This window comes from Cetorhinus maximus, chromosome 15, assembly GCF_964194155.1.
Source record: "Cetorhinus maximus chromosome 15, sCetMax3.hap1.1, whole genome shotgun sequence".
Classification (NCBI taxonomy): domain Eukaryota; kingdom Metazoa; phylum Chordata; class Chondrichthyes; order Lamniformes; family Cetorhinidae; genus Cetorhinus; species Cetorhinus maximus.
Genome location: NC_135893.1, coordinates 6,768,852 through 6,796,607, shown reverse-complemented (window position 1 = coordinate 6,796,607; position 27,756 = coordinate 6,768,852). Strand labels below are relative to the sequence as shown.

Genomic DNA, 27,756 nt, shown 5'->3' with positions numbered 1-27,756 from the left:
CTGTAGTGGAAAGAAGGCTTTGCCGGTCTGAAAGGAGGATCGGGAATTGCAAAAACTAGAGTCTGCAACTAAAGCGCGCCACCTATGGTGAGATGGAGTGAGGTGGTGGGGGTGGGGGGGGAAGTTGGGGGATCAACAAGGGGAAGCAAGGGTTTTCAGAGAGCAAATTTAGAAAAAGTAGTTTGATGAGATTGTAGCGCTGGGAGGGAGATCACAGGGCGAAGGAGGGGGTGAGGCCATGGAGAGATTTACACAGAAGGATGAAAAATTTTAATTTGTGGCATTGGGGAACTGGGACCCAGTGCAGGTCGGTGAAGACGGGATTAGTGGATGGGTGAGACTTGGTGCAAGCTAGGATAGTAGAGTGCTGGATCAGGTACTTTGTGAGTGAGTTGTGAAGTGGCCGTGCAGAAATATGTGAAGAGTTGCTTCAGTGGATTAAATGGTTAAATAACAAACAGGGGCCGAACTCTACGCACCTTTCATGGCTTGTTTGTTTGTTCAGTTGGGCCTTCAGTAAATGATAAATGCATTGGCACTAAATTTCTGCAACAGGAATAATATTCCTCACTTCAATGTGGCATTTCCAAATGTTTTTAACGTTCCCTAGAAGGTCTGATATTTTGAGTCTTAATCCTCTAGGTAAATTAGAGAACCCACTTCAGAGTAAAGCATCCTGGTTTAATCTGTCATCGCTGCAGATTGGTTGTAAGTGGGTACAGTGGGGGAGGCCTAAAACAGATTCAGGCTTGCTGGGGATTACATTTCTCCCATTCCAGACTTGCTCCACAGGTGCAGGCAGCCGACACCTTCAGTTTCCCTTGTAGTTTTGGTATCTGAATTGCTTCGAACTGCTTACAACCTTGTTTAAGGTATATAAAAAAAAAATGAGATAATGATGGTAGATTGAAAAGAAGGTGGCCAAAATGCAAGAGTAAAAACAAAATGTGACTCTGCGCCTTTCAATTACCTTTGTTAATTCTGTTTTGAAAAAAAGCTGTTCATTAATGACCCTACAACAGAAAACTTGAAGACAAGCCTTTAGTTGAACCAGCAAATTAAAAGGCAAATTAAGCCTTTGCTCAACAATGTTAGAGCAATGCGTCTTTGGCAGCATGCTGGGAGGATTCACCAGAAGGTTCCTTGTCTGATAAGAGAAAAAGTCAAGAGAAGTTAGACGCTTTGCCGCTCTTTTCTGTTCTAAGTATCGGATACCGTCCCCTGTCCCTGGGACTGGCACAGGCACCTGCAGCCCCTGAATATACTTTCCTGTTCTATCGTGTTTTTCATCTAATTGATGCTCTCTCCTTCCAGCCCATCACTTTTCCCCAACACCCCCCCCCCTCCCACCACCACTCCCCTCACTCATGACAATGTGGCTGAGTGCAACGGCTAAAACTGTACGGAATTGCCCCAGGCAGGGTTGCCATGTCCCTGCCTCCCCACAACTTCCTCACTCCATGCCAGAGTGTTTGACCAAGCAACTTGACCACGAACTTGGAAAATTCACTTCAGACCAGAGGGACGACTGAAGTTCAAATGTCAGCTAAAGCTTGGGAGTCAAACCTGGATCCCAGCATGAGCGCACGGCACACTCCAGGCTGCCAGCCAACATCCTAATCGACACAATGACCCAGTTCCACCGGAGAGATCGTACGCTCAAGTCACAGCAGCCGTTAGCAGTTTTACAGGTTATGTGGGCTAACTGAAGTAGACTTACATGCCAGCGAATAACGTTAAATAAAAGATTCTTGGAATGTGTACCGTCTAGTAAGCAGTCTTTTGTTTTGTGTGATGACATTAAAATGCAGTTACCTTTTCCTCATGCACATTCTCTACGTGGTAGAGAATCACTGTGCATGTGCATTAATTTTTAAGATTTTAAGCATCAATGCGATGATCCATTTTAGTGATATTAATTGAGGGATAAATATTGTCCAGGACACCAGGAATAACTCGCCACCCCCAACCACCCTTCAAAATCATGAAATTTTTTTTTTATTCTTTCATGGGATGTGGGCTATGCTGGCTCAGCCAGGAATTTTGTTGCCCATCCCTAATTGCCCTTGTGAAGGTGGTGGTGAGCTGCCTTCTTGAACCGCTGCAGTCCATGTGGTGTAGGGCCACCCACAGTGCTGTTAGGGAGGGAGTTCCTGGATTTTGATCCAGCGACAGTGAAGGAATAACAATTTGGTTCTGAGTCAGGATGGTGTGTGGCTTGGAGGGGAATTTGCAGATGGTGGCGTTGCCATGGATCTGTTGCCCTCGTCCTTCTAGATGGTAGAGATCGCGTGTTTGGAAAGTGCTGTCGAAGGAGCCTTGGTGAATTCCTGCAGTGCATCTTGTAGATGGTACACACTGCTGCCACTGTGAGTTGTTGGTGGATGGAGTGGATATTGAAGGTCACGGATATGGTGCCAATCAAGCGGGCTGCTTTGTCCTGGATAGTGTCGAGCTTCTTGTATTTTTGGAGCTGCATTCAACCAGGTAAGTGGAGCGTATTCAATCACGCTCTTGGCTGTTTAAAATTCATTTACGGGATGTGGGCATCACTGGCTGGGCCAGCATTTATTGCCCATCCCTAATTGCCCTTGAGAACGTGGTGGTGAACTGCTGCCTTGAACTGCTGCAGTCCCGGTGCTGTAGGTACACCCACGGTGCTGTTAGGGAGGAAGTTGTGCCTTGTAGATAGTGGACAGATTTTGGGGAGTCAGGAAATGAGTTACTCTCGGCAACATTCCCAGCCTCTGACCTGCTCTTGTATCCACAGTATTTATATGGTTGGTCAAGTTCAGTTTCTGGCCAACGATAACCCCCAGGATGTAGATAGTGGGGGATTCAGCAATGGTAATGCCATCGAATGTCAAGAGGAGATGGTTAGATTCTGTCTTGTTAGAGATCGTCATTGCCTGGCACTTGTGTGGCACTAATGTTATTGCCACTTAACAACCCAAACCTGGACATTGTCCAGGTCTTGCTACATTTGAACATGGACTGCTCCTGTATCTGAGGAGGCACAAGTGCTGCTGAACATTTTGAATCATCAGTGAACATTCCAGCTTCTGACCTTATGATGAAGGTCATTAATTAAGCAGCTGAAGATTGTTGAGCCTAGGACACTACCCTGAGGAACTCCTGCAGTGATGACCTGGGACTGAGGGGATTGTCCTCCAACAACCACAACCATCTTCCTTTATGCTAGGTATGACTCCAACCAGTGGAGAGTTTTCCCCCTAATTCCCATTGACTGCAATTTTTTCTAGGGCTCCTTGAAGCCCCTGGTCAAATGCTGCCTTGATGTCCAGGGCAGTCACACTCACCACACCTCGGGAGTTCAGCTCTTTTGTCCATGTTTGAACCAAGGCTGTAATGATGTCAGGTGCTGAGTGACCCTGGTGGAACCCGAACTGAGGGTCAGTGAGTAGGTTATTGCTGAGTAAGTGCTGCTTGATAGCACTGCCAATGACCCGTCACTTTGCTGATGATTGAGAGTAGACTGATGGGGCGGTAATTGGTTGGGTGAGAATTGTCCTGCTTTTTTGGACAGGGCATACCTGGGCAATTTTCCACATTGCCAGCTAGATGCCAGTGTTGTAGCTGCACTGGAGCAGCTTGGCTAAGAGTGCATCTTGTTTTTGAGCACAAATCTTCAGTACTGTTGCCTTGATATTGCCAGGGGACATAGCCTTTGCAATATCCATTCAGCTGTTTCTTGATGTCATATGGAGTGAATCAAGTCGGCCGAAGACTGGCATCTGTGATTCTGGGAAGCTCAGGAGGAAGCTGAGATGGATCATCCACTCGACACCTCAGGCTGAAGTTAGTAGCAAATCCTTCAGCCTTATCTTTTGCACTGATGTACCGGGCTCCTCCATCATTGAGGGTGGGGACATTTGTGGAGCTTTCTCCTCCAGTTAGTTGTTTAATTGTCCACCACCATTCACAACTGGATGTGGCAGGACTGCAGAGCTTAATCTGATCTATTGGTTATGGAATTGCTGAGCTCTGTCTATTGCATACTGCTTCTGCTGTTTGGCATGCAAGTAGTCCTGCATTGCAGTTTCACCAGGTTGACATCTCATTTTTATGTATGCTGCTCCTGGCATGTCATCCTGCACTCTTCATTGATCCAGGGTTGATTCCCTGGCTTGATGATAATGGTAGAGTGGGGGATATGCCGGGCCATGAGGTTACAATTTGTGGTCGAATACAATTCTGCTGCTGCTGGTGGCCCACAGCATCTCATGGATGCCCAGTTTTGAGTTGCTAGATCTGTTCGAAATCTATCACATTTAGCACAGTGGTAGTGCCACACAACACAATGTCCTCAGTGTGAAGGCAGGACTTTATCTCCACTAGGATTGTGACTCCTACCAATACTGTCATGGGTATCTGTGACAGGCAGGTTGGTGAGGCTGAGATCAAGTAAGTTTTTCCCCCTTGGTTCCTTTATATTCTGCCGCAGACCCAGTCCAGCAGCTATGTCCTTTAGGAATTGGCCAGCTCAGTCAGTAGTGGTGCTACTGAGTCACTCTTGGTGATGGACATTGAAGCCTCCCATCCAGAGTACATTCAGTGCCCTTCCCACCCTCAGTGCTTCCTCCAAGCGGTGTTCAACATGGAGGAGCACTCATTCATCAGCTGAGGGAGTACAATAGGTAATAATCAGCAGGAGGTTTCCTTGCCCATGTTAGACCTCATGCCATGGGACTTCATTGGGTCCAGAGTCGATGTTGGGAACTCCCATGGCTACTCCCTCCCTCCCCGTATACCACGGTGTCACCATGTCTGCCAATGGGACCGGACACACCCAGGGATGGTGATGGTGATGGTGGTGCCTGGGACATTGTCTGTAAGGTACGATTCCATGAGTATCACTATGTCAGGCTGTTGCTTGACTGTGGGACAGATCTCCCAACTTTGGCACAAGCCCCCATATATTAGTAAGGAGAACTTTGCAGGGTCGACAGGGCTGAGTTTGCTGTTGTCATTTTCAGTGCCTAGGTCGATGCTGGGTGACCTATCTGGCTTCATTCCTTTCTATAGATTTTGTAGTGGATTGATACAACTGAACGACTTGCTTTCAGAGGGCATTTAAAAGTCAACCACATTGCTGTAGGTCTGGAGTCACATGTGGGCCAGACCAGGTAAGGAAGGCAGATTTCTATCCCTAGTGAACTAGATGGGTTTTTACAACAATCAACAATGGCTTCATGGCCATTATTACCAAGGTTGGCTTTTTAATTCCATATTTATTAATTTAATTTAAATTGCACCAGCTGCCATGGTGGGATTTGAACCCGTGACCCCAGAGCATTAGCCTGGGCCTCTGGATTACTAGTCTGGTGACATTACCACTACACCGCCGCCTCCCCTTTTATGTCCACCTGAGAGGGCAGACAGAGCCCCGATTTCAAGTTTCATCCAATAAACAGTTTTGAAAGACGGAATTTAAAGGAAGAGAGAACTTGTGTTTATAGATCATCCTCAAGATGTCCTAGAGCAATTGGCAACCAATGGATTAGTTTTGAAGCTCTGTCACTGTTATAATAACAAATGAAGGAATAGGGAGAGAATCTCCAGTGACTGTTGATCTCCAGAGTTTGGCCCTCAATCTCCTGTGCTTCCCCTACTTTTAGTTTTCGTGCCAGTTGTAGAGAACTAAATGTAATATTCCAGGATATGCAGTCCTCTCATCTGACACTATATTTAAATGTTAGTTTTAATATCTACCTAACTGTTAAAAAGATTAGCACTGTATATGCACATGCGTGTGGGTGCAAGCGCATGTGAGTGCGCGTGTGTGTGTGTGTGTGTGTGTGTGTGTATTGATGTGTGTCTATTCCAGTCACTAAATTTTTAATGAGACAACTTGAACTAAAACAAGACCATTCATCTCTTTTTATGCCATTTTTTTCAAGCTCAACGGGTTGCACCCACACTGCCAATGGCCTAACGCCACTGGGTGTCACAGTAAGCCGTACAAACCAGAAAGTGTCTCATTTGGATTCCGATCCGACCTGGGGCAGAGATTGTCCTCGATAATCCCGGGCGTCAGGCACAGATTGTTACCCCAACAGTCTCCGACCAGAAAAGGCACATTGGGGGAACTTTGGGTGAGGGGCGTGACGAACAAACAGCCTGCTTGACACACGCTGTCTATACTCGAACAGTGGGAATCATCACTGGGGGTAAGGTCACCACCCCGAGAAACCATAGCAGCAGCAATGAGTTGGGTGGTGGTTTGGGAGCAGGGTTGAAGCTGGAAGAAAGGTTTGAATGAGGGACAAAGAATTAAATAGGTGAAGTAGTTTGCCTGGAACACCAGCTCCACTGGCAACAGCCTGGTGGTGGCACCACATGTCATTTAATTGTCAGATATTTGCTGTAATAGCAAACACTGATTATGCATTTGCACTAGTTTGTGTAATATTGTTCCACCTAATGTTATTTGACTTTATACCTGAAGCCTCTGTTAACCTTTTTGAATGAGTATTTGCTAGTTCTGTAGTTCAGTGATTGCTGTGAATTATGGAGTATTTTAGTCTGGTGTTGTAATTACCGTTTGAGAATTACAGAATTACTCTCTACATTTGTATTTGAATGTTCATGCAACACCTCCCGAATGTCAACAAAGGGATAAAATAGTTTGGGGTTGTGGGGGGGTGAGGGGCTGTTTTTTCTTGTCTGGATTTTAGGGTGGGTATTTTTAAGAAGGGTTTCAGATTTTCAGTAAGTTTGTTGAGAAAGGCCTTCTCGAGGTGTGCTGGCCATTTTCAGAGTTCAAAGGTCAGTCATTCACAAAACACTCACTGTTTCAATGTTATTTTTGTGAATCAACCAGAGGCAGCTGTCACGAGGGGAGAATAGCGCAGTGCTCGTGCAGCTTGGAGACTCCCCACTCCTTTTTGGCAGCTGGTTAGCAAAGTTGTGGTATCATCGATAACAAATGATATTGTGGAATCATTCTGAAGGAGAGTCGGATTGGACTCGAAAACGTTAACTTGGGTTTCTTTCTCCACAGAGGCTGCCAGACCTGCTGAGTTTTTTCCAGCATTTTCTGTTTTTATTGTGGTAACATTTGTTGGGTCAGAAGATTGTGGAGGCCTCCCTCTTTATGCGAAGCCTCCATGTCAGGCCGACTCGGTCATTTAAAATCGGATTTGGCAATTTATCAGTCAGGGGAACTAATTCCAAACTCAGGCCTTGCTGCATTCCGTCCCTTTATTTCCCCAAGATGAAAGAGTGGGTTTATGTAAAGGGAACACGGGCAGTTCTATAACACATTGTTGCATCATTGTCTCCAACTAACAATACAACAACAACATCTTAATCTTATATCGCACCTTTATTATAATAAAATATCCCAAGGCACTTCATGGGAGCGTTACCAAACAAGATTTGGGACCAAGCCACAGAAAGAAATGTTAGGACAGGTCAGCAAAAGCTTGGTCAAAGAGGTAGGTTTTGAGGAGCTTCTTAAAGGAGAGAGGTAGAGAGGCTTAGGAAGGGGAGCTTAGAGCCTAGGCAGGGCCAACAAAGGTGGAGCAGGTTAGAATGGGAGATGGAGAAGGGCAATGAGGGCTGTGGGGCTGCAGGTTAGAGAGGATTAGGGGTCATGGAGGAATTTGAAGGAAGAATGAGAAATCCCAAAGCGAGAACAGGAGCGATGGATGAATGGGACTTGTACCGGTTAGGATATGGGCAGCAGAGTTTTGGATGAGCTGAAGTTAATGGAGGACGGGAGCGTTGGAATAGGAGTAGTAGGATGTTTGCTTTTCTCAACCGCCATGACATATTTTCCACATTAGAAATGCTGTATAAATGCAGGTTCTTTTATTCACAAGCTGTCAAAGCTATGGCAGCCTTGATGGTTGATTTTAGACAAGTCTAGCAAGGTTACTTTGGGATTGTCACTGTCTGAGAGTGGCATGAGCACAAAATTTCTCTTAACCCACCTGACAAGTGGAAGATGGTCTGAGGGCAGGGTAGTTAAGGAGTTAAATACGAGGATCATGTCTCCAATAAACCATGCACCTGTCTGCCCCCTTTTTTTATATTGGTAGATATTGGGAGGTCAGTGTGTCCTACCTTGAGGAGGTAGGACACCTCATTCATAAAGCTAAATAAGGTTCCTACTGCCCAATTAGGAGGCAGATTTAAACTTCACAATTGTCTCTCAAATTTCCCAAGGGCCAGGAAACCCACAGGTGCAATTGAAGGCCTCCCAGCCTCAACCCCCACCACTCCACAATCATAATTTAACTCCAACTCACCACCCACCTACCTCCTGCTCTTCCCACCCTGTTCCCCACCACCACCCGCTGGCCCCGGGTAACCAACTGTCCCATATTTTATGGGATTGTCCACTGACCCGTTTGCCCAGTAATTTGGACCTTTAAATTTCATGCATTCGCCGCAATCGTCCTCCCGCTATTTGTGCTCCCACAACCCTGGCAGCCTCCCAGCCCGTAGCAGGCTGCCCCTTAGTTTCCTTCGCAAGAGTTGGTCACCCTGCCCCTCCCGATCACAGATACTGTCTTTTCCTCCGCCCAGTCAGGGCCTTAGCCCTCCCAGTGACCTCTGGCTGTGACTTCCTGCCGCCGATGACCCTGCCCACCGGATTGTCAATTTGGCCAGCTCGCCGGGCGTTAAATTCATTGAGATCCCACCATTTAAGATTGGCAGGACCTCCTCATCCCCATTCTCACAGAGTTCTTGCTCATTTTCCACCTCTCTGAGGGTTTTTTTCCTCCCCTTCCATAAGAAAAGACTGGCCATGTTGTGAAAGAAGGTTTGTTTTTAAAAAAAAACTGCGTCGAACTACTCTGCAAAAGTATTGTAGTGATGAACTTTTGTTTAAAACGCAGAACAGTTTTTTTTGCCTAAAGCTCACATTTCCCGTTGTTTTTTAGTCTTCAGGAATGAACTTCAGGGGATGCACAAAGCCAGTTGGTGAAAATACCCTGTGGTTCTCAACTGAAAGTCGCACCTTAAATTTGCATCAGCCCATTCAAGGGGACAGAGCAGGGAAGAGGCCAATTTTGCTTGATAAATGTTGGTATGCGGGTGACAGTTGAAGACAAGCAGTTGACCCTAGAAAGATTTATGATTTGGAGTTGACAGCCTTGCTTGAGTTCAAGTTTGTCTGGCAGGCTACAGTAGGTTGTAGCCCCTATTTTCTGAAGGCCTGTCAGTTGCAGATGGTGATAAATGGAGTAGAGAGTTGGAGAACAAAAGCTGTTGACATGGTTCTGATCAATATAACACACAGAGCCAGGTGAAACGTGCATAGGTTTCTCAGGGGGGGTCAGCAGAAATTGCTGATTATCTGATCTGGAAGGATCATCTTCCCTCATTGCTTCTCACTTGAAAGGAAAACAATGGCCACGTTAAAAGGAATGGTCAATTAATTTGTTCTTTTTGCATCCTTTTCACCATGCAGCTGGATTTGAATGGTGGTATTTAAGCTGTGGGTCTCCAGAAATCAGGGACCAGCTTTGCTGATTATTTGATGAGAAGTGTTTGATTGTAGTTTGAATCCCGTCTTATGTTTTTATGCTTTTCTTGGCTTTGTCTTCAAGAATCTCAGTTCACTCGGGTTATTTAAGTCTGATGCGAGTCATCTTCTGTACCGCCCCCTCCCCATGCTGAAAATGGCTTTCCCTCTGCTTATCCAAGTGGAGCAATATCAAAAATCACAGTTATTTGGATGTATTTTCCCTTCCTCTGCTTCCCTCCCCTACCCAAGTTCAAATTTTGTTAGTCAAACTTTTAAAAAGTATATATATATATACTATTTATAGCTGAATAGATTCTCTGCTTATGCTTTCTTCTCCTTTGCTTTATCTCAACTCAGTTTCAGTTTCTTAATTGTATCCTGAGCCATCGCTCGGTTAGCAACACTCCGGGTTCAAGACTTGAGCACAAAACTTAGGGCTGGCACTTCAGCGCAGTACCGAGGGAATGCTGATATGTCAGAGGTGCTGTCTTTCAGGTGAGACATGAAACCGAGGTCCTGTCTGCTGCTTTAGGTGGATGTAAAGGATCCCATCACACAATTTTGAGAAAAATTGGGGAATTTAACCCCGGTATCCTGACCAATATTTATCCCTCAATAAACCTCTCAGAAAGCAGATTATGTGGTCATTATCATATTGCTGTTTGTGGGCTCTTGCTGTGCACAAGTTGGCTGCCACCTTTCCTACATTACAACAGTGATGCCACTTCAAAGGTCCTTCAATGGCTGTAAAGTGTTTTGGGATGTCCTGTGGTCATTATATAAATGCAAGTTTTGTTTTTAAGTCGTTCAACATCTATGTAGCTCCAACAGTAATAGTTCACAAACCTACCACTGGCAAATGTGTGCTCTAATCAGGATTTCAGTAATGGTCATGCGTCTCTCACACACATTTTCAGTGGTCTTGAATCAGTTAGAAAAGGTTGTGTAGGATGTCGGTGGGGAAACAGTGAAGTGAAGCAATGAGTGAAAGTGCACGTTGGGTACAGATCCATGGTGAAGTTGGTTACCTTCAAATGGAAAGAGTTTAGTTCATCAGGTTTTTACTTCTTTCTTATGGCTGATTCATATGTAGAGCAAGAACTACAGTTTGACATTCAGGCGGTTAAGCCAGTTAATTTTGTCATGAGTAGTGGAATGCTTTGCTATTATGCCTCCTCTGTATTTGTGGATCGGGCATTTGGTCTTAAATGCTCTGTACCTGTTCTGGGTGACCACAGTCGCACACTGAAGATTTTTAATTTCCCATTGACCATCGAGAATTCGCATCTGCATGGCTTGTGGGAAATTCAAAGCTGGAGGTCCGTCATGTCAGGTGTTTTCGTGTGGTGTTAGCGTTCTGTGTGGTGTTAGTGTTCTATTGTGAGCTCCGTTTTGGCTTTCAAGGCTTCATCAGGGTTGAGGACGCGTTGTCGAAAGTTAAGCTTGCGGGTCCGAAAGGGCCTTCCGACTTGAGGTGGTGTCGAGCCCTGATGGAGGGGGGAGGCATTATTTTCCTGGGTTTACTGAATGTCCTGAAGAGTTGTAGCATGGTGGTGAATAGATGGGGGGGGGGAAGTGATGTGCAACAGCATGGGTGTAGGAGGGTGCTGGAGTCAACTCGAGGGTTCCAGTGATACACCACATTGCAGTGTGCTGTTGTACGTCAACAAGTAGAGTGTAGCTACTTAGAGTTTATGGAAGTCTCCCTGAATTGCTTGTTTTTTGGTTTTAAAACAAAAACAACCATTTTTGTGGTTGCGCAAACTTTTTGTCAAATCACCTTTCCCCCCTCCTAGCCAGAAGTAGAATGAACAGTTCAACTCAGGCATGTGACACTCAGCTGGTCCAACATATATTTTAAGTAGTTTTCAAATTCAGCACTACTTGTGTTAAATATCAGAAAACCTTTCTTGAGTTCCCCCCACCACCCACCCCACCCCCTCAACCATTAGCTTCTCAAACTGTTCCATCATTCACATTTTTCTCAAGTAATGTATTCTCTGCCTTTAACCACTTCCTATGTGTGTGGGGCAACAGGGTTCACTGACTATGTGAGGAAAGAGATAAATCTGTTTTAAGAGTTTTGGAAAAAAAAAACACAGGCTAAAGGTCCGAGCACTACATTCAACACAGGCTCAGCTCACACCTGCACATGAAGAAATGAACAGAGCGTCGCACCAGTTTGACACCTTCAGTGCTCTGATTAGTCCTAACATTCAACTCTAGATGCTTTAGAGATTGACTCTTTGACCTCTAACCTGCAGGTGTTGGGGATCATTGTTCCCCCCCTGTTTTGTGACAGCATGAAGGTTCCTGCGGATTACCAGCCGCATTCATTTTCCCGCCAGCTGTTCCCAGCACCTGAAAGGAGCATCAGCAAAGTCGTGGCGCAAGGAATGTCAAAAATGCTTTGCTTTAATTCCAGGGGAAACATGTTGTTGCTCAGAACAATGTGAAAGGTTCTATTGTATCAAATGTTTGATGTAGACGTTTTTTTTGGAAACACTCTCCGGTTTATCCTACAGTTACTTGACCGTACTATGCAACACAGCACGGAAAGAAAACTTCCTTTTGTCACCCTCACTTGGTCTATACATCTCTTTTGAAGTGACCTGTCAGATGCCAGGTGGATCAAAGGGCTGCGGAACAGTCGGCCACCAAAGCTCCACCTCGCCCTTAATATCGACAGCTTCCAGCAATGGAGGGGGGTGCCTGCTTTTGTTTAATTGGACCAAATCTATAGTCTATTGATCGTTCGGACGTCATTTGCGACTTAGGGATAAGAATTGAGTTATCCGATGTTTTGAAAGAGGCGACGCTCATAGGTGGGAATTTAATGCATTAAAGGTGTTTTGAGTTAAGCGACTGAAATAAACTGCATCAATCAATATTATTCTACTAACCACGGCATCAGGTGCACTTTCTGGATTGAAAATGAACCTGTGAACGTGCAGCACGGCTGCCAGTATCTTATTGCTCTTTGGTGATCTGTTTTAATCAAACTTCAAACGGTTTTGTTTCGGTCATGATTCTCCTTGGCTCTGAATAATGTGCACTGGCAGCATCCACAGCCAAAGTTACGATGCTCCTTAATTCTCTGCTGTAACTTTGCACCTTTGCTATTGTAGATACCAAAATAAATCGGTTTCCAGTTTTCAATATTAGGAACAGAATCCCCTGTCTTAAGAAGGGGTGGTGGGGGTGGGGGTGGGGGTGGGGTACAAACAGTGTGCTGAACATATTTTGTAAAAAAAAGAGTAGTTATATAGACAGTGCCGGAATAACTTCTGGTTTTAATTCCTTCTACATGTTTGCTAGATGTAGACAACCTTGTGGAGAGAATAAAAACTTTTGATGTTTGCTCTGCATTAAATATCAAGTTGTTTCCGATAGTCGTAGTCTTGTCTCAGTCACGTTCCTGAGCACTCTATCATGCATCCTTTCTAGTTAAACATACACTATCCTTGGCTTTAATAGTAGATGAATGGCATACAAAAGCAAGGCAGTTGTTCTAAACCTTTATAAAAACACTGCATAGGCCTCAGTGAGAGTACTGTGCTCAATTCTGGGCACCACGCTTAAGGAAGGATGCCAAAGCCTTATCGAGAGGGTGTGGAAGAAATTTACTAGAATAATACCTGGGATGATGAATTTCAGTTATGCAGAGAGATTGGAGAAGCTGGAATAAAAACAGAAAATGCTGGGAAAACTCAGCAGGTCTGGTAGCCCCTGTGGAGAGAGAAACGGAGTTAACGTTTTGAGTCCTTCTGACTCCTCTTCAGAGCTAAAGAGAAGTAGAAATGTGATGGATTTTATACTGTTTAAGAGGGGGTGGAGCAGGTGGAACAAGATAGAAGGTCAGGAATAGGTGACAGCTAAGGAGAGATTGACAAAGATGTCGACACAAGACAAAGGTGGTGGTGGTAAAGAGTGAAGAAGGTGCTGAGAGTGGCATAAAGGTGAGATAGCAGAAGGTGTTAATAGCAGAACAAGGGTCAATGCTCTGTGAAAGCACAAGATAGAAATAAGTGACTGATGGCCCTGTGGGGGGAGGGGGTGTTTGGGGAAAAGGATGAAAAAATGAAACATTAAGTCCGGAAGGCTGTAAAGTGCCTTATCGGAAGATGAGGTGCTGTTCCTCCAGTTTACGTTGGGCTTCACTGGAACATGCAGCAGGCCAAGGACAGACATGTGGGCATAAGAGCAGGGCGGTGTGTAGAAATGACAAGCGACAGGAAGGTCTGGGTGAAGGTGTCCTGCAAAGCGGTCACCCAATCTGCATTTAGCCTCCCCAATGTAGAGGAGATCACATTGGGAGCAGCGAATGCAGTAGACCAAATTGAAGGAGGTGCAAGTGAAGCATTGCTTCAACTGAAAGGAGTGTTTGGAGAAGCTGGGGTTGTTTTCTGTAGTGCTGAGAAGCTTAAGAGGAAATTTGATAGAGGCGTTCAAAATCATGAACGGCTTTGATAGAGTAAGTAAGGAGAAACTGTTTCCATTGGCAGAAGGGCCAATAACTAGATGACACAGATTTAAGGTGATTGGCAAAAGAACCAGAGATAACGTGAGAAAACATGTTTTTGTTTATACAGTGAGCTGTTGTGATTTGGCATGTTCTGCCTGAAAGGGCGTTAGAAACAGATTTAGTAGTGACATTCAAAAGAGAAACAGATAAATATTTGAAGAAAGGAAATAATTCTATGGGGAAAGAGCAAGGGAGTGAGACTAATCAGATAGCTCTATCAAAGAGCTGGCACATGCATAGTGGACCGAATGGCTGTCTCCTGTACTGTACCATTCTCTGACTCTATGAACGCAATCTAAAATATAATCTCCACAGTAATAAAATTCCTTCTAATATATTGTAATACGGGATATATTGAATCCTTAAGGGTAAATTGCCTCGGTTTTATTTCTTATGAGCAGTACTTAGACATCGAGTATGGCTGTAATGCTCAAGTTATTTGACATTTCATTACTTGTTGGATTGGCTGCCATCTTCACCATTCTCATCAGTCATTCATGTACCGACATGCTAACTTGACAAAAGTAGAGGATTAGTGCTTATCTCTATCTGCCTGTCAGTGTGCTGTGTGCTTCTGTGAATTATATCAGTTGAACTTGTCTATAATTGAGGCAGATTACTGTGGCAACTTGAACTTTGGAATGATTCATTTTATTATCTCTGAATTATTTCCAATTTTTCTGTTCAACTGCAATATTTAAACATTGTATGCAGCCAAAATTGTTGAGTGTTTCAAGTGAAACCCAGTGGTTGGGAACTAAAGTTTATGTTCATGTTCTTTAACAGATTCAGGCTATTTGTTCAGTGGGAGTCGTCCGCCATCCCAAACAACTGTGGGCAAGGATTCACCCCCTTCAGGTATGTCTATTTGTAGAACCAAAATATCTTTCAAATTGCTGTAAACACACGTGAGTGCAAAGGAAGTTACGCTAGGAGTGGGTGACATCTGGACTCCCAAGGGTTAAATTATCAGAGATTACACAAATTTAAGGTTAAGGCGTGATTTGATTCAAGTTTTTAAGGGGAAACCGGATAAATTGGGAGAAACCGTTTCTGCTAGCTGGGGGGTTTAGGACTTGGGGACAATCTAAAAAATTAGAACCAGACCTTTCAAGGATGAAATTCTGAAATACTCCTACACACAAAGGGTGGTAGAAGTTTGGAACTCTCTTCCACAAATGGCAATTGATGCTAGATCAATTATAAGTCTGAGATTGATTGATAGAGTTTTATTAGCTAAAGGATACAGGACAAAGGCAGATATGTGGAATTGGATCGCTGATCAGTCATGATCTCATTGGCTGAATGACCTCCCGCTGTTTCTTTGGACAGAAGAGGAAAATTTAGTATGCTTACGACGAGTGTAGATTGCAGACTTACTACATCAGTAACTAATTACTTCATCTCCTCAGCACGTAATGTATCAGAATCAGGGAGTCTGAGATATTGGCATTATAAACAGTCTTCAAACGCCCTGTATGGCAGCAGCACTCATTCACTCTGGGAAGAGCATTGTCTTTGAGCCAGTGAAATGTGCTTACGTTACTAAGCATAAACTCCATTATTTTGGCTTCAGAATGGTACATCCAGTTTTTCTAACTAAAACAGTACTGATATAAACAGCTCACACCCCATAATATGATGCAGAAATCTTATGCTCCCTCTGATGGATCACAAATTCTGTGGAATAAAGCACTTGGCTTCAGCTTTCCTCCTTGATGGTGCACTCACTTTTGAGGTAGAGGTTTTGGGTACCGTGCTTAATATAGAGCTTATTATAAAAGGAGGCTGCAGAACGGAAATTATCCCACTGAAATTTTGGTCATATTTCCTGTCGCACGGACTGCGTTTCCTTTCACTCCTTGTGCTTTTTGAATATTGGAAGAGGACTTTTTTTAGTCTTTTTAAATGAAAGTCCTAGTTTGAGTAGTTTGAACATCTTCCTCCATAAACTCGGCAAAAGAACCGGAGACGACACGAGGAAGGACTTTTGTACGCAGCAAGTGATTAGGATCTGGAATGCACTGCCTGGGAGCGTGGTGGAGGCCGATTCTACTGAGGCCTTGAAAGGAGAATTAGATAATTACCTAAAGTTTGCAGTCTACAGGGATAAGACCCAGGGATGGGATGAGGTTGCTCTTGCTGAAAGTCTGCAAAGACACAACAGAATGGCCTCCTTCGGTGTTACAACCATTCCGTGATTCTATGGTCTCCGCTAATTAATCTGTAAAAGAGAAGCTTTATGCTCCACGTGATGTCCGGGCCTCACTTACCTGTTAAGCAGACACTTAATGGAATAAAAGCAAAATACCGTGGATGCCGGAAATCTGAAATAAAAACAGAGAATGCTGGAAAAGATCAGCAGGTCTGGCAGCATCTGTGAAGAGAGAAACAGAGTTAACGTTTCGACTCTCTTCCCGAGCTTCAGACCATTCAGACACTCGATGGAAATATTTTTCTACAGATAGTCAGGAATTAGTTAGGGACCATGTAAGATGGGGTGCGGTAAATACCAAAGCTTGATGCACTTATCCCATATGCTTTGCTTGCATGAGAACTTCACATACAGGACCAGAAAAGACCATTGAAGTTGGTCAGGTTGTTCCCAAAGTCTAGAAAACATCATGAGGTCTTGAACCCATCTCGGCCATTTCTCTCACTACCTTGACTTGGGTGATTTCAGAGGCAGCTTTTGCATGGATGGGGTCAGATAAGCTGCGAGGGTTCGAACGCTACAATAACAGGAAAGTAACGGTAAAAAAGGTTGAAACTGTGGGCACCACCAAATAGTATTTGGACCGTGGAAGTTGAAGAAACGGAAAAGATAAGCGACATGACTGAATAGCTCTATTGAGAAAATGTAAGAAATGCTGCCTGCAGTTGCTGGTTTCAGAAGACCATACGATACTCGTACTCGATGCTACAGATGAAGCAGAGAGGCATAAACCTTTAATTCTGCACTCAACCCTAGATAACATCAATCCCTCCCTCCATGTTTCAAACTAGAGGGACGATTTGTAAGATTGGATAAATCCTCCTCACCAAAACAAACTCTGTCACTGTGTCTAGGTCAAAGGTAAGATGAAAAGATGTAAAGAGTGTTACAGTATAAAACTTCATGGAGAGTTTGGACCATTTTTCATATTTTGGGAACCTCCGCTCGATGAAGGCAGATATAGGTGATGAAATTCATGATCGCCTTCAGCCAACTGAGGACCAGGATTTCAAACCCAAGTCTAAGATCATGGTTTACTGGGAAGCAGTGAGCCCCATGCTCCTATATGCTTCAGAAACTTGAATGACCACAGCAGGGGCACCTCAAAGCACTGGAGAAGTACAGTGTAATCACAAGGTCCTCCAAACCCAGTGGCAAGAAAGATGTCCAACAACGGGTTGTTTTTTATTCATTCACAGCTTGAGGCTTCGCTGGCTGGGCCAGCATTTATTGCCCATCCCTAGTTGCCCTTGAGAAGGTGGTGGTGAGCTGCCTTCTTGAGCCGCTGCAGTCCCTGTGGTGTAGGTGCACCCACAGTGCTGTTAGGAAGGGAGTTCCAAGATTTTGACCCAGTGACAGTGAAGGAACGGCGAGATATTTCCAAGTCAGGATGGTGAGTGGCTTAGAGGGGAACTTCTAGGCGGTGGTGTTCCCATCTATCTGCTGCCTTTGTCCTTCTAGATGGTAGTGGTCATGGGTTTGAGGTGCTGTCTAAGGAGCCTTGGTGAATTCCTGCAGTGCATCTTGTAGATGGTACACACTGCTGCTACTGTGTGTCGGTGGTGGAGGGAGTGAATGTTTGTGGATGGGGTGCCAAACAAGCGGGCTGCTTTGTCCTGGACGGTGTCAAGCTTCTTGAGTTGTGGGAGCCGCACTCATCCAGGCAAGTGGGGAGTATTCCATCACACTCCTGACTTCTGCCATGTAAATGGATCTGGATCTTGAATCTGGAGCAGTGACCTCTCCCAAGCCAACATGCCCAGCCTCGAGGTGCTAATCACTCAAAACCGGTTCCATTGGGCGAGCATGTAGGTCGTATGCCTGCCTACCCGACTCCCAAAGGAACTGTTCTACTTCAAACTCAGTTGTGGTAGGAGACTCCAAGGAGGACAGCAGAATCCATGAAGAGATCAAACATCCCCATCGAATCATGGGAGCCTCTGGCTTGTGACCGACCAAAATGGAGAAGGGTCATTCGGGAAGGCTCCAAACACATCAAGAGACTGCTGGGAGCACACACCAGTGAAGCCAGGGTGTTGGAGGGAGTGCTCAAACCTCCAAACACCTCATCTATCTGACCCTTCAAGCACCACCTGCCCTGCATGTGGCAGAGTCTGCAGATCATGCAGTGGATTTATCAGCCATCTCTGACCCATTGAACCAGAGTGGAAGTAAACAATCCTTGGTCCTCCAGGGACTGCCTAAGAAGTAGATAAAACTTCTCCTGAAATTGAAGACTAACGCAGCCTCAGAGCGTATTGCAGTTTGCACAGGATTGTGTAAAGTTTAACCCAGTAATACTACTGATAATAGTGCCCACTTTGTATAATAGGGAGCCTCTGACAGCATGCTTTTATAAAAAACTTAGTGCTGTTTAGTAGCCCCTTCTTCAATACTGGGTAATTCCAACAAAAAGTTGGATCAAAGGCAAAGCAAAATAGCTGAAACCTCTGAAACAAAAACAAAAATTGCTGGAAAAACTCAGCAGGTCTGACAACCTCTGTGGAGAGGAAGACAGAGTTAATGTTTTGAGTCTATATGACTCTTCATCAGAACTAAGAGAAATAGAAATGTGGTGAAATATAAGCTGTTTAAGTTCTCTGGCATTTGCCTTCGGGCCTATCATTATTAACCTGCCTCTGGGTGAAATAACCTGTCAACTCTCCCAAACAAATCAGAAATACACAGTCATGTCAACCACATTGATAGTAGCAAATGCAACGATATTAACTGCATGCCCTTTTCCTCCACACAGGCTGCAAAAATCAGGCTAAATTCACCCTTGAGATTTACTTGCCCCATTTATCATGGTAGCTGTGGGTGTAAACTTGTCATGTTGTAATCCTCCTGCCAGTTGGGGAGTGTGGTGTTATGATTCCATCACCTGTAGGAAGCTCAAATGACAGTGTGACATGTTGACATCAGATTCCATTGTAAATGTTGGCATAAGAACTTATAATGGAAGGGATTGACGAAAAGTGAATGTGGACATAATGCTTGCAATATGTTATAGTTGATCTCTGGCATTACAGACAGGGGATTCAAAACCAAGTGTAGTCTTCAAATGGAGCAACGTTAGAGATAATTGGACCCAGCATGCAGATCTAATTCAGTCCCCAATTGAAAATCGGACATTGTGTCCTAGTTTGTGCGTCTCCATTTTAAATCCCTATGCCCACATTTGCCATGAAACTACCTCCGTAAACTTATGACATTATGTCATTACACCTTCCCACCAGTGGTGGCATTTCAGCACCCCAATTGGACAGTGTGTGTTGTTGATAATGCTGAGTTACACAGGCTCAGTCTATTATAATTGCAGAGATGGGAATTTAGAATGAGGATGATTGGATGTTCACACTGATGTAACACTTTGAATATAATTGTAATTGATGCAGATGTAAGGATAGCTGGTAGATTAGCAAAATAAATAACCAAAACAAAAATAAAAATACCTGGAAAAACTCAGCAGGTCCGACAGCATCTGCGGAGAGGAACACAGTCAACATTTCGAGTCCGCGTGACTCCTCAACAGAGTCAACAGAACGGACTCGAAACGTTGACTGTGTTCCTCTCCGCAGAGGCTGTCGGACCTGCTGAGTTTTTCCAGGTATTTTTATTTTTGTTTTGGATTTCCAGCATCCGCAGTTTTTTGCTTTTAGAATAAATAACCAGTCTGCATTAATATCAAGCTGTGTGTGAATGCTACAGATTTTTATCTTCTGTTCCCTTGCCCTGCTAATGCAATAAAAGCTGACAGATTTCAGGCATTGTTTTTGGAGTTGTTGATGAGCTGGCTGCTAACTTTTATCAAGGTCAAGATGACATTGAGTCTATTTTTCTCGTTCCCCAAGAAACTAATAGTTGCTATCCTCCCCGAACTAGAGGAAATGGTAGACATCTGTGTTTGTGTTTGACATCGCTGAGACTCCTGGTCTGCAACATTGACGTCAGACCTGGGCACTCGTACATTCAAAGCTTCTGGGCAAAGCTATGCTTTATAAGAGTGGCAAAAATATAGTGTTCTCATCCCAACTTTAGTTGTAGCTGGGATCAAGAGAGAGAGAGAGAGAGAGAATTTTATTTTTTTAACTATTTCATGAGATGTGGGCATCACTGGCAAGGCCAGCATTTGTTGCCCATCCCTAATTGCCCTTGAACTGAGTGGCTTGCTAGGGCCATTTCAGAGGGCAGTTCAGAGTCAACCACGTTGCTGTGGGTCTGGAGTCACATGTAGGCCAGACCGGGTAAGGACGGCAGATTCCCTTTCCTAAAGGGCATTAGTGAACCCGATGGGTTTTTACCGACAGTCGACGATAGTTTCATGGTCACCATTACTGAGACTGGCTTTCAATTCCGGATTTATTAATTGAATTTAAATTCCACCAGCTGCCACAGTGGGATTTGAACCCAGGTCCCCAGAGCATTACCCTGGGCCTCTGGCTTACTAAAACAAAAACAGAAACAGAAATACCTGGAAAAACTCAGCAGGTCTGGCAGCATCGGCGGAGAAGAAAAGAGTTGACGTTTCGAGTCCTCATGACCCTTCAACAGAACTAAGTAAAATTAGGAAAGGGGTGAAATATAAGCTGGTTTAAGGGGGGGGATGGGACAAGCAGCCAGTGATAGGTGGAGATAACCAAAAGCTGTCACAGACAAAAGAACAAAGAGGTGTTGAAGGTGGTGATATTATCTTATCTTACCTTATCTGTCCTGTCTTATACTCTTAATTAGCACATTCCTTTAGATAATAATGCTGCCAGACCTGCTGAGTTTTTCCAGGTATTTCTGTTTCTGTTTTTGTTTTGGATTTCCAGCATCTGCAGTTTTTTGTTTTTATCTCTGGGTTACTAGTCCAGCGACATTAACACTGTGCCACTGTCGCCCCAAATTAGGGATAGCCCAATAGACTGTGAATGTTCCTTTTAAGAATAGGTCCTTGGAGCTCTGCATTTAAAACACAAATTCAGGCTATTTCAAATGATAATTATAATTGAAATGCCGATAGCAATAATTAGCTGAAGTGTTTACAACTCATGCCTAAGAAAACACAGGTGTACAAAAGCACTGTGTTCAATGTTCTCTAATTAAACCACACCTGGGGAGACAGTCAAGTGGAAAAGCTACATTCTCATCACGTGAAAAGACAGACGCCAAAAATATGGTTAAAATTGTTCAGTTATCCCAGAGATGTTATCTTTAAAACAAAAGAGGGCCTTGCGCATCATATAATTATTGTACCACAGAAGCAAATATCATCTGTGAGCTACCCAAGAAAATGTTATCAAAGAAACACACGCGCCTTCCCCCAACACTGACCACCACGCTGAAACACTACCAAAACAATACCACACGACATCATTTGAATGTCAGCTGAGAATGGGAATTACAGAAGTTGAATATTTTTTAACATGCGTAACTGAAGGCAGTGTTTTTATTTGTTTTCAAAGAAAGGCAGACCTAACAAAGTGAAGAACATTAAAAATCAAGTACAAAGAGCGAATGACACAGATATGGCTCGAACTCCTCAACTAGATTGAAGAACAGCACGAGGTGCTATTCTTATAGATATCGACACCAAATCTTGGAACATTAGCAATTGGCAAAGTATGATTGATAGTGTAACGATAGATCGTGTTTTAGGGACTGGATGCACGTTGAGCCATGTTTTTATTTCTTAAAGAGTGCCTCAATCCATCACCTCACTACTTTCCTTGAATCAAAACAGCACAGGAGCTCCACAAAGTGTACCGTCCTCACATTTTACAAATTGAATCTGGTTTTTTTTTTGGAATAAATGTAAATAATTGGTGAAACTTTGAAGTTTTAAATAGGATGCTTATTCTCAAGGAACACAATTGGAAAAGACCACTTGGCATTCCCGGTGTCTAGGAAATGTAACCCACGATGCCTCTCATACAAATTTTTCTTCAGCTGCCGATCCTCAGTAAATTTGAATCAGCCTCTACTGACTCCCAAGACGGCCCATTCCGCCCGTTCTGTAACTTCTGCGTAAAGCATTTAAGTCTAAATTGTCATTTAACTCTGCCTCTTCCAGGCCTGAAGCGATGGATTCTAACAATTGTCATGTAACAGGAGTTATTCTGTTGTGTGTCTCTCTCACTGATCTTTGCAAAAGATTTACAATGATTCGGTTCACTTTTTATTATCCTATTTGTCACGTGAAATCTTACATCAGGAACTGTTGCATCCTGAAAATGCTGAAACGTTTTGACGGGAGGGGATAGGGAGAGAGGGAAAAGAATCGCACTGTGGATCAGCATAAATAGGAGCACTTTCAATGTAAGGGTCAAATGTGGAGTTCACTAGGGGCACCAGCAAAAGTAACCTGTTTGAGTTTTCACACATTTAATCAGAAGCGCAAGATATTGATTTTTTTTTTAAGGAAGGTAACAGTTATCTAAACAATTGTAAGATCGCAAGTTAGCTGTAAACATTAATATCGGCATTTTTAAATATGCGCTCTCCTCCTTTGCCCCTCTCCTCCTCCCAAAAATATTCCATCCAACGAGAAGCAGGTAGAATTGTGTGGTAGAGTACATTTTATTGCCTCTTTTTTATCACCTCAGTTAACAAAAGGCAGTGTTGTTAACTTGTCACAATGCAGAGCCCCTGGATTGTGAAACTACCTCGTTAATTTCTGCCAGCTCTAAAAATACTTACGATATATTCCAGATTATACTATTTAATGTGATGTAGAAGATAATAGGTTCTGCAGAAATATTTGTTATCTTATTATCTTCCAGTGGTTAGCACAGTGCCATCAATTACACACTCAAGCAATGAATGTTACAATTCAGCAACTTGCGTTTATATAGAGTTTTGAACCTAGTAAAACATCCCAAGGCGATTCACAGAGCTGTAATCGGGCAAAATATTGACACAGAGACAAAGAAGGAGAGATTAGAATAGGGGATAAAAAGCTAGGTCAAAGAGGCAGGTTTTAAGAGAGGCGGTGAGTTTTAGGGAGGGAATTTCAGAGCTTAGGGCCTGGACAACTGAAGACATGACCACCAATGGTGAGACAAAGGAAACTAGCATCACAGGTCCTCCTCTCTGATTTAAAAAAGAAGTGCCCAGTTATAAAGAAATTCCGGCACACATGTTGAGACACCTTCCATGCTCAGCACGACAGAGCACTCATCGATCTTCAGTTCCAACCAATCACATAACTAGAAAGCCATGGCATGCAGTGATAAGTGACATTCATCATCCTGAGTGTGGAGCTATATTTTTCTGATCCAAAGCTTTCATTTCCTGAATGTCCAATCTGGTGCAGCTGCCACTCTCAGGGCACTTGCCGTATTGTTTTTACTCAAGCAGCCGTGTACGTGGGTGAGTATAAGTGAGGCACCCTAAGACTTTGGGGCAATGTCTGTTTTACCCCCCTTAAAACATGCTCCTGACTTTAAACAAAAATGGCCGTATTGTGTATTATAAAGTACGCATCACAAGCAGTAACCCCTCGCCAGGCCTCAGTCCCTCTTCCTCTTCCCTCCCCCATCCACAATGTTCTAGCAGCAAAATGACAAAACCTTAGGAAATCAAGGGAGGAAAGGAAAACTGGAGGACAGATGAAGGAAAGAGGAAATTAGTCAGTTGGTAGTACAAAAGCTGAGTATTCCTGAGAAAATAGACATGTTGCCGAAGCTTTTCATCTTGCATTCGTCAGGCAATTCACAAGAATACCAATAGTAAAAGGAACAACAATTTATACTGCATGAGAAGAGAGTGCTGCAGAGTCCACTTGCCAACCAATCAGCATTGTCTTCTTGTGCAGTATAAATTGCTGTTCCCTTGACGTTTACAAGAATACCAACTGTACGGATGAGTGCAAGACGGAAAGCTCTGACAACATCTCTTCTCTCAACAATACAAGAAAGGAAAAGTAATCGAGCTAGGAAGGGAAGGATAAAGTGATGATTTTTGACAGGGATGACAAGCATAACCACTGGGGAAGGTGAGATGAGCATGTTTCTCCCATTATCTTTTTTGGCATCAGTTTTATCTTCCTCTTTCGCTTCCCCTCCCTCTGAAGCCTGGAATTTCACCTCCAACCTTGTGGTTGAGCTTCTGCTATGGTTTTCCCACTTCCATTTTTCCTTTTCATTTTCTTTTACAGAGTAAAACCATTGCAGATTGCGACATCCAATCCATCTAACCAGCAAAGCATTGTTTCTCTCCTCTTCATTTTGAATGGTTTCTCTTCACTTTCCAATCTGGTTTTGATTCTGCCCTTTTTACTATTGTTTCTCTTTCCATGTGGCATTAACAATGTTGCTTTTTTTTTCTTCTTCGGCCTCTTTGTCCTATTTTGTTTACTGCCTTTCACTTCTCTTTCCACATGTGGTGGGGTAGCAACGGGCGACGCCAAGAAACACACAGCGAGTGTCAGAATAAAAGACTGAAGATGGACAGGAGGCGAGGCGAGGAAAGCGCAGAAATCACAAACAGTGTAAGGCAGAGGAGAAACTAATGGAGAAACAGGAACCACCAACGTTGAGAGCAGACGATGTAGTGCAGTAAAAACAGACCTGTAGCAGTGAAACAGTAGAAAAACGTTACATAGAGCAGCGGAGGCTGTGAAAGCAGAAATTGCGTAATGTGCAATACTTAAGATCGCTAATATCCCAAATGTGATACTAAGGCAACAGTTGTTCCTACAGGAAATCTCGAATTATGCTGTATCTCAATCTGTGTCCCCTCTATTTTGGATTGGAACAAGTGGGTGAGGCCATTTCTTTAACGATTGACCGTGTTCTTTCTGATAGTTCAGTTGTACGCAGTCAGGGCTGGTTTTGTTTCTATATCTGGCTCTGAACGATTGTACAGACGTGATGCCCTAAAATTCCAAAAAAAAAAGATTCTCCTCCTTCCTGCCTTACAAGTGCCGAGACCGACTCAGGTTCACCTCCGCTGGCAAAGATAGCCTTGTCAAAGCGACCAGTCCTCAATTTTGAGCCAGGGCCTTGAGTGCCAACGGCCAGTTTCATTCTTGGAAGAGTGGGGATTTGGAATGGGGAGAGAGTCACAGCCAAACTTCATCCTACGTTGACCTCCACCTTTTCCAGGAAAGGGCTGGGGCAAGCTAAAGGAATGCTGGCTGATCTTTTGAATTTGCCTGGTCCAGGAACGATGGAGGGAAGTTTTACCAGATTCTTGGAAGTGGGGGAGGGAGCGGAGTCTGAGAACTGTGCTAGTTTCCCTGACGTGTTCCTACCTCCTCCCCCCGCCTTTCCCCAGAGGCGGCTTCTGTGTAGTGATGGCAGAGCAGCAGAGGGAAGTCAATTAAGGCTCTTACATGGCAAACGAGCAGTAAATTTCCAAGGGCAATGCAATTTTGATCAGGTTGCATGAGCCCTAAGCCGCGTCAGAACCTCCACTACTCGGAGGAGCCGGCTGCCCGACAGTGGGTCAGAGTAGCATGAAAATAAGTTGCAATCTGACCGTTTAATGATGCAAATGGAAAGCCTGAGGCAGAGACTCAAGAGCAGCTCCTAGAAACCTCTCCCTCAGATGGTGCTCGGGGTACAGAGATGGCTGCCAATTCCCTCAGCTTCCCTCCTTTCAGGCTTTGTCCCCCAGCAGCGCACTGACCCTCCGGGCTGCTGCCGGCTGATAGACCCTCCCGCCCCCTCAACCTGCCTGCCTGTCCTTAGCTCGATGGCAAACCCGGAGGCGGGCCACGAATTGATCCCCTTCCCACTCCCGGTGAAAATTGACCCAGAAGGTTTGTTGCTCTGACAGCCAAGTTGCAGAGCTGTAAGTGGTCCCAATAACTGAAAATACTTTATATCTGGAAAATTCAGCTCGATGAGCCCATTTGTAGTCACCCCCATCTAAGGACAGTTACCTCTGTACAGGTTGGCAATTAAACCTGGCTGTTCTTGTGCCTGCCCGGTTCACTACTATTCACGCAGGTGTCCTGGTTGTTTCTCAGGATATCAGAATCACACAGTGCAGCGGAGGCCCATCGAGTATGCACCGACATTATCGGATAAATGTATAATTGAAAGCCCGATGACAGGAAAATAGTGTTGTGGGGAATAAAGTTAATTAATTATTGGACTGTTGGATGCCCGTCAACTAAGTTTTATTTAAAAGTGCTCAACAAATATTTTTTAAAAAAGACTAGTTTCGGGGAAAGGTTCCTGCAGTCCGATGTCATGGATTGATTGTTCCACGTGCTACCTAGACATGGCGACGGTGGGTTATCAGAGTTTCCCGCTGGTGTCTCACACCAGTTTTCAGCCAGGTCACTTATTGGAACGCTACCTTAAAAAAAAAAGTAAGTTCCATCTCTGTGGAAAGAGAACTCATCATCGCCAACTCTACCTGAGGGAACCTAGTTGCCAGCTGCAGATGGTTGTGTGGGGCCAAGAAGCCTGGAAGGGATAGAAAGATTAAATTTCCCCATTCAATTCCTCCAACATCAAAACATTAAAATGTCTGAGAACTTATATGTGGAAAGACATAGTTAAGAAATGTTTTGTCAGACCTTACTGATAGAGGGATTTTTAGCTGTTGAGGAAGAAACTGATCCACTGCATTTGTATTTGCCTTTTCTGTAGATTACTTTTCTTTGAAGTCTGGAAGCCGACCATCTTCTCCTTCAATGTCACCAACCCCCTCGGTGGCAGGATCGGTGACGTCTAGTTCCGGCTCCTTGCAACACCGACGCCCCCTCATCAGCCCAGCTCGTCTCAACCTTACGGGGCAGAGACTCAAATTGTTCACGGAACACTCCAGGATCCAGCAGGGCCCGCTAAAGTCGACCCATAAAGCCTGGCCCACCCCAAACCTGTCGGAGGATGCCAATGTCTCCAGTAACGTCCTGGCACAGGATGCGACCCGCGTCTCTTCCCACAGTCACAGTATGTACCTGTACAAATCAATCTGAGAAGTGCTGTCTCTTGTACCTTTCAAAATTCAACGTACGTGAGGGTGAAGTTCCTCCTGTTGGTCACTTTGCCAGAACAATATTGTGACACTGGCTTTTTACTGCAATAACGGCTGGAATTTCACCCCATATATTTAATTTGATACCTCTGCTAAAGGCTTGCCCTTACCCCAATCTTCTAACTGGGTCGCTTGAGCCACAGGACTCGGGTAAGTTTTCATTTCGAGGATGCATTGGAGAAGCAGCCACATTGTCCCCTTGTACCAGTAAGAAATCCCATTAGAAAGAGCGATCCCAAACTGACAATTGTGTAGTGTAGAATCTTCTTAGACGGTGCAATCGTAAAACTACCCGACCTAATAACTTGATTTCTAATTGTATTTAATTTGTTGTGACAATTAAATATAATTGGATAATTGGATGTTGCAACTTGTAAAATTGTGCAGGAATTGGTTATGGTAACTGGAAGAGTTCCCTTAGAGCTAGAACTTAGAGCCTTTGGAGTTTTGACCAGTTTTAGAACCATTTTCCCTACGGAGCTGACTTCCACCCCTATCTCTGTCCTCGCACCCCAACCCTTTCCACCCTCCCCC

General features: G+C 44.2%; 1 protein-coding gene across 3 annotated transcripts in view; it reads left to right on the top strand.

Annotated features, from left to right (window-relative positions):
• The window catches only part of tmem201 (transmembrane protein 201), a 186,910-nt gene that overhangs the window by 131,364 nt on the left and 27,790 nt on the right, over window positions 1-27,756 (top strand). For 2 of the 3 annotated variants that reach the window (XM_078557808.1, XM_078557807.1), the window contains exons 8-9: window positions 14,814-14,885; window positions 26,835-27,137. In XM_078557808.1, coding sequence (XP_078413934.1) covers window positions 14,814-14,885; window positions 26,835-27,137 — 375 coding nt within the window. The remainder of the gene's footprint in view (window positions 1-14,813; window positions 14,886-26,834; window positions 27,138-27,756) is intronic. The other variant, XM_078557809.1, reaches the window with a different exon arrangement.